Source organism: Bombina bombina, chromosome 1 (genome assembly GCF_027579735.1).
Source record: "Bombina bombina isolate aBomBom1 chromosome 1, aBomBom1.pri, whole genome shotgun sequence".
NCBI lineage: Eukaryota > Metazoa > Chordata > Amphibia > Anura > Bombinatoridae > Bombina > Bombina bombina.
In genome coordinates, this window is record NC_069499.1 from 1,506,534,047 (window position 1) to 1,506,549,083 (window position 15,037).

At 36.7% G+C, this 15,037-nt stretch overlaps 1 protein-coding gene across 2 annotated transcripts in view; it reads left to right on the forward strand.

The window, feature by feature from the left end:
- The window catches only part of NOL11 (nucleolar protein 11), a 113,827-nt gene that overhangs the window by 54,192 nt on the left and 44,598 nt on the right, over window positions 1–15,037 (forward strand). For both annotated transcript variants that reach the window (XM_053707944.1, XM_053707952.1), the window contains exon 12: window positions 9,507–9,691. In XM_053707944.1, coding sequence (XP_053563919.1) covers window positions 9,507–9,691 — 185 coding nt within the window. The remainder of the gene's footprint in view (window positions 1–9,506; window positions 9,692–15,037) is intronic.

Sequence of the window (15,037 nt, forward strand, 5' to 3'; positions counted from 1 at the left end):
AATGCTTTCAAAATGATCCTTCTTCCCAAGATACTGTATATCTTCCAGACCCTCCCCATCCCTTTACCGTTGTCACTAATGCATAATCTACAAAAACTGATCACGAAATATATCTGGCAGTATAAACGACCCCGAATCGCAACTGCAACTCTTTATCGCCCGAAAGACCTAGGAGGCTTGGGAATCCCAGACCTGCAGCAGTACAGATTGGCCACTTTTCTTACCAGAATCATCAACTGGTGCAGACACTCATCACACAAAGAATGGGTTCTTTTAGAACACCATCTGTCCAGCACAAACCATTTTAGGAGCAAGTGCTGGCTCTCCCCGAAATCGAGGAACCTACCCACCACCCATCTTTCACTAATAATTACAGAAACTTTTCACTTATGGGATAAATTAATCAAAAAACATAGTTACATATCAACAATACCCTCCCCCCTGACCCCCATCTCAGAAAATTTAGATTTCCCCTTCCAACAGCCAGAGCAAGCAATACTGCAACCTCATATAATCAAATCTATCCCTTGCCATGTCCTCATAGACAACGGCAATTCCAAATCGAGATTATCCCTCATTTAGGCCCCGCATATGAAACTTGGTTTCGCTACACCCAGATATCAGATTTCCTCATGAGAAACCCGCACACAACCCAACTCACACTAATTTTGAAAATATCTGCATCAGAGAAACCTTAAATAAGGGTCTTCTATCAACCTCGTATCAAATACTCATACAACCTTATACCACCTCACTCCCTTCTTACGCAGACAAATGGGAAAAAGAGATAGGTGTACACCAGACTCAAAAAAAACATGGCAACATATCTTCTCCAGGACCAAATCCTCATCTTCTATATACACACTAGAGATGAATGTTAAATTCTTATGCCGATGGTATTACACTCCTTCCCGTCTACATATAATTTTTCCCACAACCTCCCCAACCTGTTGGAGAGGCTGCAACATAGAAGGTACCCCCACTCACTTTTGGTGGACCTGCCCCATTGCTCAATCCTACTGGTTAGCGATCAAGGCCTAAATAGAAAAGACACTCTGAATTACCCTAGACCTAAACATTTAGTTTTTCCTTTTCAATAAATTCACTAAGATTAAGTGTAAATTGAGACTCACACTGCTGACCATTATGGTCAACTCGGCAAAAAGACTTATCCCAAAAAATTGGAAATCACTGCACCTCCCATCAATTAACACTTGGAGAGAGATAACTTCCCACTCCCTACAGCTGGAAAATACACACACAGTAAACGTCTGAATGACTATCAATCTGTTTCCTCTGGGACAAATTTTTAAATCAAGCATCACCATCAACATGACCACACTTCTCCTTCCTTAGAATTCTCTCCGCATTCACAACCACTTTAGATCAAGTGAAACATTTCAACTCCTCTACAGATGATATTTATATGCCTTCCTGCGAGAATAACATTGCACTCTGTTTATCTTATGATGTTTCTGTTATTTTATGGTTATATATTGTTTTCGTAGACAATTTTGTAATGTGACCTTCTCTTGGGTGGTCTCAATTGCGCTGAACTTCTCATTTGTATGATCACAGTAATATGTTTATACTGTTTGCTACATCTTCAATAAAGCTTTTTTAAAAATAAAATTATCCCAATTTTAAAATATTTTGTAGTTAAGTTTTGCTTCTTTTCCTAAGCCATTCTAATTTGTTAGAAAAACCACCCTTAGAATTAAAGGGACACTGAACCCTATTTTTTTTCTTTCATGATTCAGTTAGAGCATGTAATTTTTAGCAACTTTCTAATTTACTCCTATTATCAATTTTCCTCATTCTTTTGCTATCTTTATTTGAAAACCAATAAAGTGTAGAAGCCTGCGCATTTTGGGTTAACAACCTGGGTTGTGCTTGCTGATTTGTGGCTAAATGCACCCACCAATAAACAAGTGTGGTCCAGGGTGCGAAACCAAAAATTGGCTGGCTCCTTAGCTTAGATGCCTTTTTTTTTCTTCAAATAAAGATAGCAAGAGAACGAAGAAAATTGATAATAGGAGTAAATGAGAAAGTTGCTTAAAATTGCATGATCTATCTGAATCATGCAAGAAAGAAAACATTTGGGTTTAGTATCCCTTTAATAAAACAACTTAACTACAAATAAAGAATATAAAAAATCTAGTTAAAGGGACAGAAAGGTCAAAAATGGCATGTGCATTTCAATGTGAAATAGAAGCATTTTTGCAATATACTTGCATTATCAAAAATGCTTTTAGTAAGTTATTACTGCTTTATCCTGAGAGGGCTGGTACCAGTATTCAAACACCACACCTTCTAAGAAAGTATGTGACTTGTATAGCACAAATTATATCTTCACAGAAGCAATTCACATTATCTTTAGCTCTATGAGCTTGAATTACTGGTGCATGGGCCCTCACAGGATATGTGCGTATGCCGCAGAAAAACAGTAATACGTTTTGCTAATTGAAGTATATTGCAAAAAAATTTCCATTTCAAATGAAATGCACAATTGACCTTTCTATTGCTTTTAACATAAAGAGTTCCCCCTAAGCAGTCTCCCTTAGGGCCCCCCCCTGGTAAAACAAGTAGCAAATGAAGAAATACTAGACACTGCAACATGCTTTATTTTAAATCGTGAATCTAAGGATTTCCAAGGTTCTCAGATCTCACTATGTAGGGCATGCGCCCCTCCCTCGTTAGAAAAACTAATTCTTCCATAGTTTTAATATATTCACTAACATTTAAAACCTTCCTCCATGTCGGAGCCTCCTGTTTCCAACTTCTACAAGGTTGTGTGTTTCCTTTTTTACTCTGTCACTCTAGTGTTATGGGTTCTAATATGAAATGCCTTGTATTGTAACTTCAGTTTTCAGTTGTAGTGAACATTTTTAACTCTTTATCTGACAATTTGCCAAAATCCTTGAATTAATAGAACAATGTTTACTCATTCTTACTTCCTAATAATCTAATGGACATAAACATGCCAGAAATTACTTAATTTCTTTCATGTAATTAGCAAGAGTCCATGAGCTAGTGACGTATGGGATATACATTCCTACCAGGAGGGGCAAAGTTTCCCAAACCTCAAAATGCCTATAAATACACCCCTCACCACACCCACAAATCAGTTTTGCAAACTTTGCCTCCTATGGAGGTGGTGAAGTAAGTTTGTGCTAGATTCTACGTTGATATGCGCTCCGCAGCAAGTTGGAGCCCGGTTTTCCTCTCAGCGTGCAGTGAATGTCAGAGGGATGTGAGGAGAGTATTGCCTATTTGAATTCAATGATCTCCTTCTATGGGGTCTATTTCATAGGTTCTCTGTTATCGGTCGTAGAGATTCATCTCTTACCTCCCTTTTCAGATCGACGATATACTCTTATATATACCATTACCTCTACTGATTCTCGTTTCAGTACTGGTTTGGCTTTCTACTACTTGTAGTTGAGTGTCCTGGGGTAAGTAAGTCTTATTTTCTGTGACACTCTAAGCTATGGTTGGGCACTTTTATATAAAGTTCTAAATATATGTGTTAAAACATTTACTTGCCTTGACTCAGGATGTTCAACATTCCTTATTTCAGACAGTCAGTTTCATATTTGGGATAATGCATATGAATTAATCAATTTTTTTCTTACCTTAAAATTTGACTTTTTCCCTGTGGGCTATTAGGCTCGCGGGGGCTGAAAATGCTTCATTTTATTGCGTCATTCTTGGCGCTGACTTTTTTGGCGCAAATTTTTTTTTTCTGTTTCCGGCGTCATACGTGTCGCCGGAAGTTGCGTCATTTTTTTGACGTTTTTTTGCGCCAAAAGTGTCAGCATTCCGGATGTGGCGTCATTTTTGGCGCCAAAAGCATTTAGGCGCCAAATAATGTGGGCGTCTTTTTTTGGCGCTAAAAAATATGGGCGTCACTATTGTCTCCACATTATTTAAGTCTCATTATTTATTGCTTCTGGTTGCTAGAAGCTTGTTCACTGGCATTTTTTTTTCCCATTCCTGAAACTTTCATTTAAGGAATTTGATCAATTTTGTTTTATATGTTTTTTCTATTAAATATTGCAAGATGTCTCCGTTTGTCCCTAAGTCAGAAGCCACTTCTGGAAAAATGCTTAACTGAGTTTCAGTTCTACCAAAGCTAAGTTCATTTATTTTAAATGTTATAAATGTTTATCTCTAGCTATGGTTTGTAATAAGTTATTATGATATACTTTTACATGCAGATTCCATTAGTATTTATGCTTTATACATTTCCATTCTTAAGTGCAAGAAATGTTTAGAAGATTTATAAGAAATATTTTTTCTGATTAAGGCTATGTCTGACTTCGTGCCTTCTAATACGATTTTTAGGTCTTTTTCACTTCTTTTTTAATTATTGAAGTTTCAAATGACCAACAACATACTGATTTATCCTTCTCTGATGATGTTTTTTTCTCTTTCAGAAATTCTCTTCATCAGATATTGACACTAACAAATCTACTTTTTTATATAATTTTTTTATTATTAAAGTACATTTGTTCTTTGTTGAAGAGGTGTTGATTATTTTGTATATTACGGTAACTAGTTCTTTAAGACTAGCTGACACTATTTCTGCCTTTTTATTTCTTCTGTGATTTCAGAGGTTTTCTTTCCAATTCCCCATACTAGGGAATGGAATAGGCTGAGAATTGTCTTTTATTTTTAAACTATATTCTTTGTCAGCAGTTAAATTCAATTTGGAGGGTTCTCCAATTTATTGGAGCTATCTCTACTCCTACTAATTATGCTATTGTTTTTATAGCAAAATAGTATTTATTTTCCTTTATATAGTTGTATCTTATTTTTGGAAAATTATTTAGTTTCAGGTACTTTTCTTGGTCCTGTGATATTGCAATTGCTTCATTTTTTCTGTTTACTTTAAGATCAAGTATCAGATCATGATTTATTTTAGCATTGTTAAGGGACAACATTTACTAGACTAGGTGCCGTTGCATTTGTCTTGTTTTGCATTTTGCAAGTCCTCTGTTTTGACTGGTCCTTTAAACTGGACTATCATTCTAATGATTTCATTTGTGTCTTCATTTTATTGAATATATTCGCAAATGAGGGTTAATCTATGTCTTTAGCTATTTTAGCTAGAAGAATTCTGTGATTTTTAAAAAAAAAATAAAAAAAAAAAAATCCATATTTCTTTTGTTCTAAGATAATCAATTATAATTGGATTCAATTCTTAAACTGTTACTATGGGCTTCAAGATTGAGTTCTAAGACTAAAACTTTAAGCTTATACTAGTTTGGTTGTTCTTATTAAGGAACGAATCCTGAGTTCTTTCCCAAGTAACATGTTTTTAATTGGGGTTCGAAATTAGCTCCCTAATGTTGCAATGCACATGCCGTATTCCAACTTGGCTGGTAAGGGGCAGGTTAAGACTTCTTTGAAATTTATTTGGTTCTGTTTTGTCCAAATTTCTTTGATTTTATTCCAGTAAGGCTAACACTTTCAGTGTGTTTCTGTCCTATATAATTTTGGATACTGTTGAGGCATGGCTGGGTACCCATGGGGTTCAAGCGCTGCTCAGACCTGGAATCTTCTGGGGTTTTTATTCCAGTTCCTTTTCTAGGAACTGGGTTTTGGAGTTTTATTCAAACTATTTTGCCTTTTTGTGGTCATTGATAGCATTATTTGTTTTCTTTAGATACAATAAATATGTATTCTTAATTTTTCTGTTTTCATTCAGATCATTTCCTGAGGATGCAGATTCTCATAGGTTTCACTTGCTCTTCAGGACATAGTTAGAGGATCTTTTTTCAAAAGCTCTTAATTCCTCACGCAAGGGTCACCTTTTTTTTTTTTTTTTTTTTTTTTTTAGGTTTCCAGATGGTTTATGTCACTATCTTTGTCTCTATCAGACAAGGGACAATTTGTATTGGGTTCCGTCTGTCGGTACCTTTAGTCTCTATTATTTCCTTCAGTTGCTATATATGCATAGAAGTTTTAACAGCATTGGATTCAATTCCCTTTGCTCATTTTCAATGGAAAGATCCTTTCCAGCTTTTTATGAGTGTTGTTTCTTCAAGAACATGGTTGGAGGATCAATTAACCAATCAGTTTGTTGATTCCTCAGACAAGAGTAACCTTTTTTAGATTTCCGGATAGATTCAGTGTCCATGACTCTGTCTCTGTTGGTCAGGAGACGTCTGAAATTGGTTTCAGCTTATCGAAACCTTCAGTCTCAATCATTCCCTTCGGTAGCCTTATGCATGGAAATTCTAGGTTCTTATGACTGCTGCATTGGACGTGTTCCCCTTTGCTCATTTTCACATGCAACCTCTTCAGCTCTGTATGCTGAACCAGTGGTGCCGGGATTATACAAAGATATCTCATTTAATATCTTTAAAACTGATTGTTCGACACCCTCTGACGTGGTACAGACCACCATCGTTTAGTTCAGGGGGCTTCTTTTTTTCTTCCAACCTGGACTGTGATCTCAACAGGTGCAAGTCTGACAGGTTGGGGAGCTGTATGGGGGTTTCTGACAGCACAAGGGGTTTGGGAAATCTCAGGAGGTGAGATTACCAATCAATATTTTGGAACTCCGTGCAATTTTCAGAAGCTCTTCAGTCATGGCCTCTTCTAAAGAGAGAATCGTTCATTTGTTTTCAGACAGACAATGTCACAACTGTGGCATATGTCAATCATCAAGGAGGGACTCACAGTCCTCTGGCTATGAAAGAAGTATCTCGAATACTGGTATGGGCGGAATCCAGCTCCTGTCTAATCTCTGCGGTTCATATCCCAGGTATTGACAATTGGAAAGCGGATTATCTCAGTCGCCAAACGTTACATCTGGGCGAATGGTCTCTTCACCCAGAGGTGTTTCTTCAGATTGTTCAAATGTGGGGACTTCCAGAAATAGATCTGATGGCTTCTCATCTAAACAAGAAACTTCCCAGGTATCTGTCCAGATCCAGGGATCCTCAGGCGGAAGCAGTGGATGCATTGTCACTTCCTTGGAAGTATCATCCTGCCTATATCTTTCCGCCTATAGTTCTTCTTCCAAGAGTAATCTCCAAGATTCTGAAGGAATGCTCGTTTTTTCTGCTGGTGGCTCCAGCATGGTCTCACAGGTTTTGGTATACGGATCTTGTCCGCATGGCTTCTTGCCAACCGTGGACTCTTCCGTTAAGGCCAATCCTTCTGTCACAAGGTCCTTTTTTACCATCAGGATCTCAAATCCTTAAATTTAAAGGTATGGAGATTGAACGCTTGATTCTTAGTCAAAGAGGTTTCTCTGACTCTGTGATTAATACTATGTTACAGGCTCGTAGATCTGTATCTAGGAAGATATATTATCGAGTCTGCAAGACTTACATTTCTTGGTGTCTTTCTCATCATTTTTCCTGGCATTCTTTTAGAATTCCGAGAATTTTTCAGTTTCTTCAGGATGGTTTGGATAAAGGTTTGTCTGCAAGTTCCTTGAAAGGACAAATCTCTGCTCTTTCTGTTCTTTTTCACAGAAGGATTACTATTCTTCCTGATATTCATTGTTTTGTACAAGCTTTGGTTCGTATAAAACCTGTCATTAAGTCAATTTCTCCTCCTTGGAGTTTGAATTTGGTTCTGGGGGCTCTTCAAGCTCTTCCGTTTGAACCTATGCATTCACTGGACATTAAATTACTTTCTTGGAAAGTTTTGTTTTCTTTTGGCCATCTCTTCTGCTAGAAGAGTTTCTGAATTATCTGCTCTTTCTTGTGAATCTCCTTTTCTGATTTTCCATCAGGATAAGGCGGTGTTGCGAACTTCTTTTAAATTTTTATCTAAGGTTGTGAATTCTAACAACATTAGTAGAGAAATTGTGGTTCCTTCATTATGTCTTAATCCTAAGAATTCTAAGGAGAGATCATTGCATTCTTTGGATGTAGTTAGAGCTTTGAAATATTATGTTGAAGCTACTAAGAATTTCCGAAAGACTTCTAGTTTATTTGTTATCTTTTCCGGTTCTAGGAAAGGTCAGAAGGCCTCTGCCATTTCTTTGGCATCTTGGTTGAAATCTTTAATTCATCATGCTTATGTCGAGTTGGGTAAATCTCCGCCTCAAAGGATTACAGCTCATTCTACTAGGTCAGTTTCTACTTCCTGGGCGTTTAGGAATGAAGCTTCGATTGATCAGATTTGCAAAGCAGCAACTTGGTCTTCTTTGCATACTTTTACTAAATTCTACCATTTTGATGTGTATTCTTCTTCTGAAGCAGTTTTTGGTAGAAAAATACTTCAGGCAGCTGTTTCAGTTTGATTCTTCTGCTTATAATTTAAGATTTAAACTTTATTTTGGGTGTGGATTATTTTTCAGCAGAATTGGCTGTCTTTATTTTATCCCTCCCTCTCTAGTGACTCTTGCGTGGAAGATCCACATCTTGGGTAGTCATTATCCCATACGTCACTAGCTCATGGACTCTTGCTAATTACATGAAAGAAAACATAATTTATGTAAGAACTTACCTGATAAATTAAATTCTTTCATATTAGCAAGAGTCCATGAGGCCCACCCTTTTTTGTGGTGGTTATGATTTTTTTGTATAAAGCACAATTATTCCAATTCCTTATTTTTTTATGCTTTCGCACTTTTGTCTTATCACCCCACTTCTTGGCTATTCGTTAAACTGATTTGTGGGTGTGGTGAGGGGTGTATTTATAGGCATTTTGAGGTTTGGGAAACTTTGCCCCTCCTGGTAGGAATGTATATCCCATACGTCACTAGCTCATGGACTCTTGCTAATATGAAAGAAATGAATTTATCAGGTAAGTTCTTACATAAATTATGTTTTTTTACTCTTATACTAAAACTTGTCTATGCAACAATATGATTTTCTTGCGTTTTTAAAATAAACTGTACATTTTTTTTTTTTTCATGATTCAGATAGAAGCAGACATCCTCAAACTTGGCCCTCCCAGAGGTTTTGGAACTACATTTCCCATGATGCTCAGCCATGTAGGGCCAAGTATGAGGATGTCTGAGAGAGAGCATACAATTTTAAACAACTTTCCAATTTGCTTCCATTATCTATTGTGCTTTGTTCTTTTGGTATCCTTTGTTGAAAAGCAAACCTAGGTAGGCAAAAGATCAGCAATGCACTACTGGAAGCTAGCTGCTAATTGGTGTTGGCACAATGCCTCTTGTCATTGGTTCACCAGATGTGTTCATCTAGATCCTAGTGTTGTAGCTCCTTCAACAAAGCATACTAAAAGAATGAAGCAAATTTGATAACAGAAGTAAATTGAAAAGTTGTTTAAAATTATATGTTCTGATTCAAGAAGGAAGCATTTTTGTCCCTTTTTAGAAGGATTTCACCAAAATATTATGAATATTCTTATGTCTGAAGCTGAAATGGGACAACATATTCTAGGATCAAAATTGATATTCCAAAATGTACTAACATTTATAAATGACATTAATAAGTGGCAAAAAATAATAATCTTAACCTTTTATTTGATCCCCATTATGTTAATTTTTATCTTCTGTATTGCTCCAGAATTCTCCCCAAGATCAGATCAAATGGATCCTGCGGAAGGGTTTAGTTGACGTTGGATCTGCAGATTTTCAGATCACTGTTTGCAAAGTAGCATTAGAACTTATGAACCGATGTAAAAGTGATCCCCAGTTTTATCCACAAAGTGCTCTGGTGCAACTCATACAGACAAATAAATTGTCTTACAGGTAAGCTGCAGAATATTTCCCTTGAACTTTTTTCTGTATGTTAATATATATCATTACACTTCATCTAAAAACAAACCTTGTTTCTGTATATTGAAGTGCAGTTAAAGGGACAGTCTAGTCAAAATTAAACTTTTATGATTCAGATAGTGCATGCCATTTTTGAACAACTTTCCAATTGACTTTTATGATTAAATTTGCTTTGTTCTCTTGGTGGTATTTTTGAAAATCGAAACCTAGGTAGGCTCAAACTGATTTCTAAACCGTTGCAAACCGCCTCTTAGCTCAGAGCATTTTGAAATTTTTCACAGTTAGACAGTACTAGTTCATGTGTGTCACATAAACTTGTGCTCACTCCTATGGAGTTATTTAGGAGTCTGCGCTGATTGGCTAAACTGCAAGTCTGTCAAAAGCACTGAGATAAGGGGCAGTCTGCAGAGGCTTAGATACAAGGTAATCACAGTGGTAAAACATATATTAATATAACTGTGCTGGTTGTGCAAAACTGGGGAATGGGTAATAAAGGGATTGTCTATTCTGTTGTAGAGTGTCCCTTTAAATATCCACAGCCAGCAGCATTTCTTTTACAGCAGAATTTGATGTAAAATGTTTTGAATTAAATGATTAAAGAAAAATATTTTATTGCTTATCTCTTCCAACTCCTTACTGGGACTGTAAGTCCTTCTGCTGGCTATGTTTAAAGGTATAGTCTAGTCAAAATCAAACTTTTGTGATTCGGATAGAGCAGGCAATTTTAAGCAACTTTCTAATTTACTCCTATTAATGTTTCTTCATTCTCTTGGTATCTTTATTTTAAAAAGCTATAATGTAAGCTTAGGAGCCGACCCATTTTTCGTTCAGCACCTGGAGAGTGTTTGCTGATTGGTGTCTAAATGTAGCCATCCAATAAACAAATGCTACCCAGGTGCTGAACCAAAAAAACTTATATTCCAGCTTTTTTAAATAGATACCAAGAGAGAGAAGAAACTGATAATAGGAGTAAATTAGAAAGTTGCTTAAAATTGCATGCTCTATCTGAATCATGAAAGTTTAATTTTGACTAGACTATCGCTTTAAGTCTATACCTAAAAATATAGAAATGCCAAAATTAAACTTGCATGATTTAGACAGAACATGTAATTTGAAGACTATTTTTAAATTCACTTCTATTTTCAAATGTGCTTTGTTCTTTTTGTATCCCTTGTTGAAAAAAATACCCACATATACTAAACTAGTGGGAGCTAGCTGCTGATTGGTACCTGCACACATTTGTCTCTTGTAATTGACTAACTAGATGTGTTCAGCTAGCTGCCACCAGTGCAATGCTGTTCCTTCAGAAAAGGATAACAAGAGAATTAAACATATTTGATAATTAAGCAAATTTGAAAGTTAAAAATTGTATGTTCTATCCAAATCATGAAGGAAAATTTTGTGGTTTCCTGTCCCTTTAAGTATAGAAACTTTCAGTATAAGTAGGGATACCATGGGTAAAAGCAGCACTTTCAAATACCAAAATAAAGAAAAATTAGCTATATATTTGTAAGCTGGTAAAATGGATCATTGGGAGCAAATAAAAGGGAAGAAAATGTAGGCTAAACTGTACCATTTTAAGTAGCCTGAAATTTAGTCACTGGGTAGAATGTTGCAGGTTCAAGTACATAGGTCAGAGTAAAATTAATTGAAATCTGCCTGACTTTGGCAACTAGAAATCGAGAGCAACATGAATTCAACCAGCTTTTCAAGGGGTGAATCAAATAATTTATCCTGATATGCATTTTTTTTTCCAAAAAATAATAATAAAAAAAAATATATATATATATATATATATATATATATATATATATATATATATATATATATATATATATATATTTATTTATATATATATATTTATTTATATATATTGTATATGTGTATGTATGTGTGTTCCATCAAAAAAAGGCACTCATTCTGTGATATCTGACAAAGGTGTTGTATTTCACCGAAACGTTATGTGTCTGTTTTATTGAAATAATAAACACTGTTTTATGAAGACCTGTGAGTGCAGAGATTCATTAAATGGATCATTTTGCTGTTAAATTGTCTTCCCCTTCGTGTGCTCCCTGTGACTTGTTATACCAGCTGCAGAGTATAACTGTATGAGAAACTGTTCCTTTAGTTTTATTTCCTATATTATTTCTTTTAGTTTTTTTTTAACCAAGAACTGATCGAATTGGCTGAGCTTGCATAAAGAGCAGAACTCCTTATCTTAGATCTATACACGTCCCTTATCTTATCTCTGTAGGCACAAAAGCTAGTACTTGAAGATGAATTGGGAACAAACATTTTAGTACCTATCTCTCCCATCCCTCTGGTAGGATGATCACAGGAGGTGCCTCTTGTTTAAAGAAAATACTTCAGTATTCATATTTTCAGTTTAGGTTGAGTTTTTAACAGGCAAAAATTGCTAGTTCAAATGACAAAAATAAAGGTAAATGAGCTTTTCTCCTGTTAAGTGTAGTCAGTCCACGGGTCATCCATTACTTATGGGATTATAACTCCTCCCTAACAGGAAGTGCAAGAGGATCACCCAAGCAGAGCTGCTATATAGCTCCTCCCCTCTACGTCATATCCAGTCATTCTCTTGCACCTAACTAAAGATAGGACGTGTGAGAGGACTGTGGTGTGTTAAACTTAGTTTTTATTTCTTCAATCAAAAGTTTGTTATTTTAAACGGCACCGGAGTGTGTTGTTTGTTCTCAGGCAGCATTAGAAGAAGAATCTGCCTGAGTTTTCTATGATCTTAGCGGTCGTAACTAAGATCCACTTGCTGTTATCGGCCATTCTGAGGAGTGAGGTAACTTCAGAACAGGGGATAGCATGCAGGGCCCACCTGCAAGGAGGTATGTGCAGTAAATTATTTTCTAAGGAATGGAATTGACTGAGAAAATACTGCTAATACCGATGTAATGCAAGTGCAGCCTTAAATGCAGTAGTAGCGACTGGTATCAGGCTGATATGTATGTATGTATACTCTGAGGTATTTCTGGGGAATAGAATTTCACTAAGAAAATACTGTCAATATTAAAGTAATATTTGAGCCTGCACGGCAGTGAAAGCGACTAGCAGCAGGCTTATTAATAACACTTCATACTTTTCAATTTTAAAACGTTTACTGGCATGTTAATCGTTTTTTCTGAGGTACTTGGTGATAAAACTTTATGGGCATGATTTTTACCACATGGCTGTCGTTTTTTTCTGCATAAAAACAGTTTACTGAGCTTCCCCACTGTTGTAATATGAGTGGGAGGGGCCTATTTTAGCGCTTTATTGCGCAGTAAAGATTTAGTCACAGTCTTCCTATTTCTTCCTCCATGATCCAGGACGTCTCTACAGAGCCCAGGGGTCTCCAAAACTAGTTTTGAGGGAGGTAATCAGTCACAGCAGACCTGTGACAGTGTGTTTGACTGTGATAAAAACGTTTATTATTTCAACTGTTATCCGTTTTGGGTATTAAGGGGTTAATCATCCTTTTGCTGGTGGGTGCAATCCTCTGCTAACTTTATACATTTTCTGTTAAAATTTGGTTGTTTTAACACATTTGGTTCATTGTTAATTCAACTGTGTCACATTTTTATGTTTCTTAAAGGCGCAGTAGCGTTTTTTATATAGCTTATAAATTTTTCTCCAACATAGGTGTGTCCGGTCCACGGCGTCATCCTTACTTGTGGGATATTCTCTTCCCCAACAGGAAATGGCAAAGAGCCCAGCAAAGCTGGTCACATGATCCCTCCTAGGCTCCGCCTACCCCAGTCATTCTCTTTGCCGTTGTACAGGCAACATCTCCACGGAGATGGCTTAGAGTTTTTTAGTGTTTAACTGTAGTTTTTATTATTCAATCAAGAGTTTGTTATTTTAAAATAGTGCTGGTATGTACTATTTACTCAGAAACAGAAAAGAGATGAAGATTTCTGTTTGTATGAGGAAAATGATTTTAGCAACCGTCGCTAAAATCCATGGCTGTTCCACACAGGACTGTTGAGAGCAATTAACTTCAGTTGGGGGAACAGTGAGCAGTCTCTTGCTGCTTGAGGTATGACACATTCTAACAAGACGATGTAATGCTGGAAGCTGTCATTTTCCCTATGGGATCCGGTAAGCCATGTTTATTACGATCGTAAATAAGGGCTTCAAAAAGGGCTTATTAAGACTGTAGACTTTTTCTGGGCTAAATCGATTGATTATTAACACATATTTAGCCTTGAGGAATCATTTTATCTGGGTATTTTGATATAATAATATCGGCAGGCACTGTTTTAGACACCTTATTCTTTAGGGGCTTTCCCAAAGCATAGGCAGAGCCTCATTTTCGCGCCGGTGTTGCGCATTTGTTTTGAGAGGCATGGCATGCAGTCGCATGTGAGAGGAGCTCTGATACTTAGAAAAGACTTTCTGAAGGCGTCATTTGGTATCGTATTCCCCTTGGGGCTTGGTTGGGTCTCAGCAAAGCAGATACCAGGGACTGTAAAGGGGTTAAAGTTCAAAACGGCTCCGGTTCCGTTATTTTAAGGGTTAAAGCTTCCAAATTTGGTGTGCAATACTTTTAAGGCTTTAAGACACTGTGGTGAAAATTTGGTGAATTTTGAACAATTCCTTCATGTTTTTTCGCAATTGCAGTAATAAAGTGTGTTCAGTTTAAAATTTAAAGTGACAGTAACGGTTTTATTTTAAAACGTTTTTTGTACTTTGTTATCAAGTTTATGCCTGTTTAACATGTCTGAACTACCAGATAGACTGTGTTCTGAATGTGGGGAAGCCAGAATTCCTATTCATTTAAATAAATGTGATTTATGTGACAATGACAATGATGCCCAAGATGATTCCTCAAGTGAGGGGAGTAAGCATGGTACTGCATCATTCCCTCCTTCGTCTACACGAGTCTTGCCCACTCAGGAGGCCCCTAGTACATCTAGCGCGCCAATACTCCTTACTATGCAACAATTAACGGCTGTAATGGATAATTCTGTCAAAAACATTTTAGCCAAAATGAACACTTGTCAGCGTAAGCGCGACTGCTCTGTTTTAGATACTGAAGAGCATGACGACGCTGATAATAATATTTCTGAAGGGCCCCTAACCCAGTCTGATGGGGCCAGGGAGGTTTTGTCTGAGGGAGAAATTACTGATTCAGGGAACATTTCTCAACAAGCTGAACCTGATGTGATTGCATTTAAATTTAAGTTGGAACATCTCCGCATTCTGCTTAAGGAGGTATTATCCACTCTGGATGATTGTGACAAGTTGGTCATCCCAGAGAAACTATGTAAAATGGACAAGTTCCTAGAGGTGCCGGGGCTCCCAGAAGCTTTT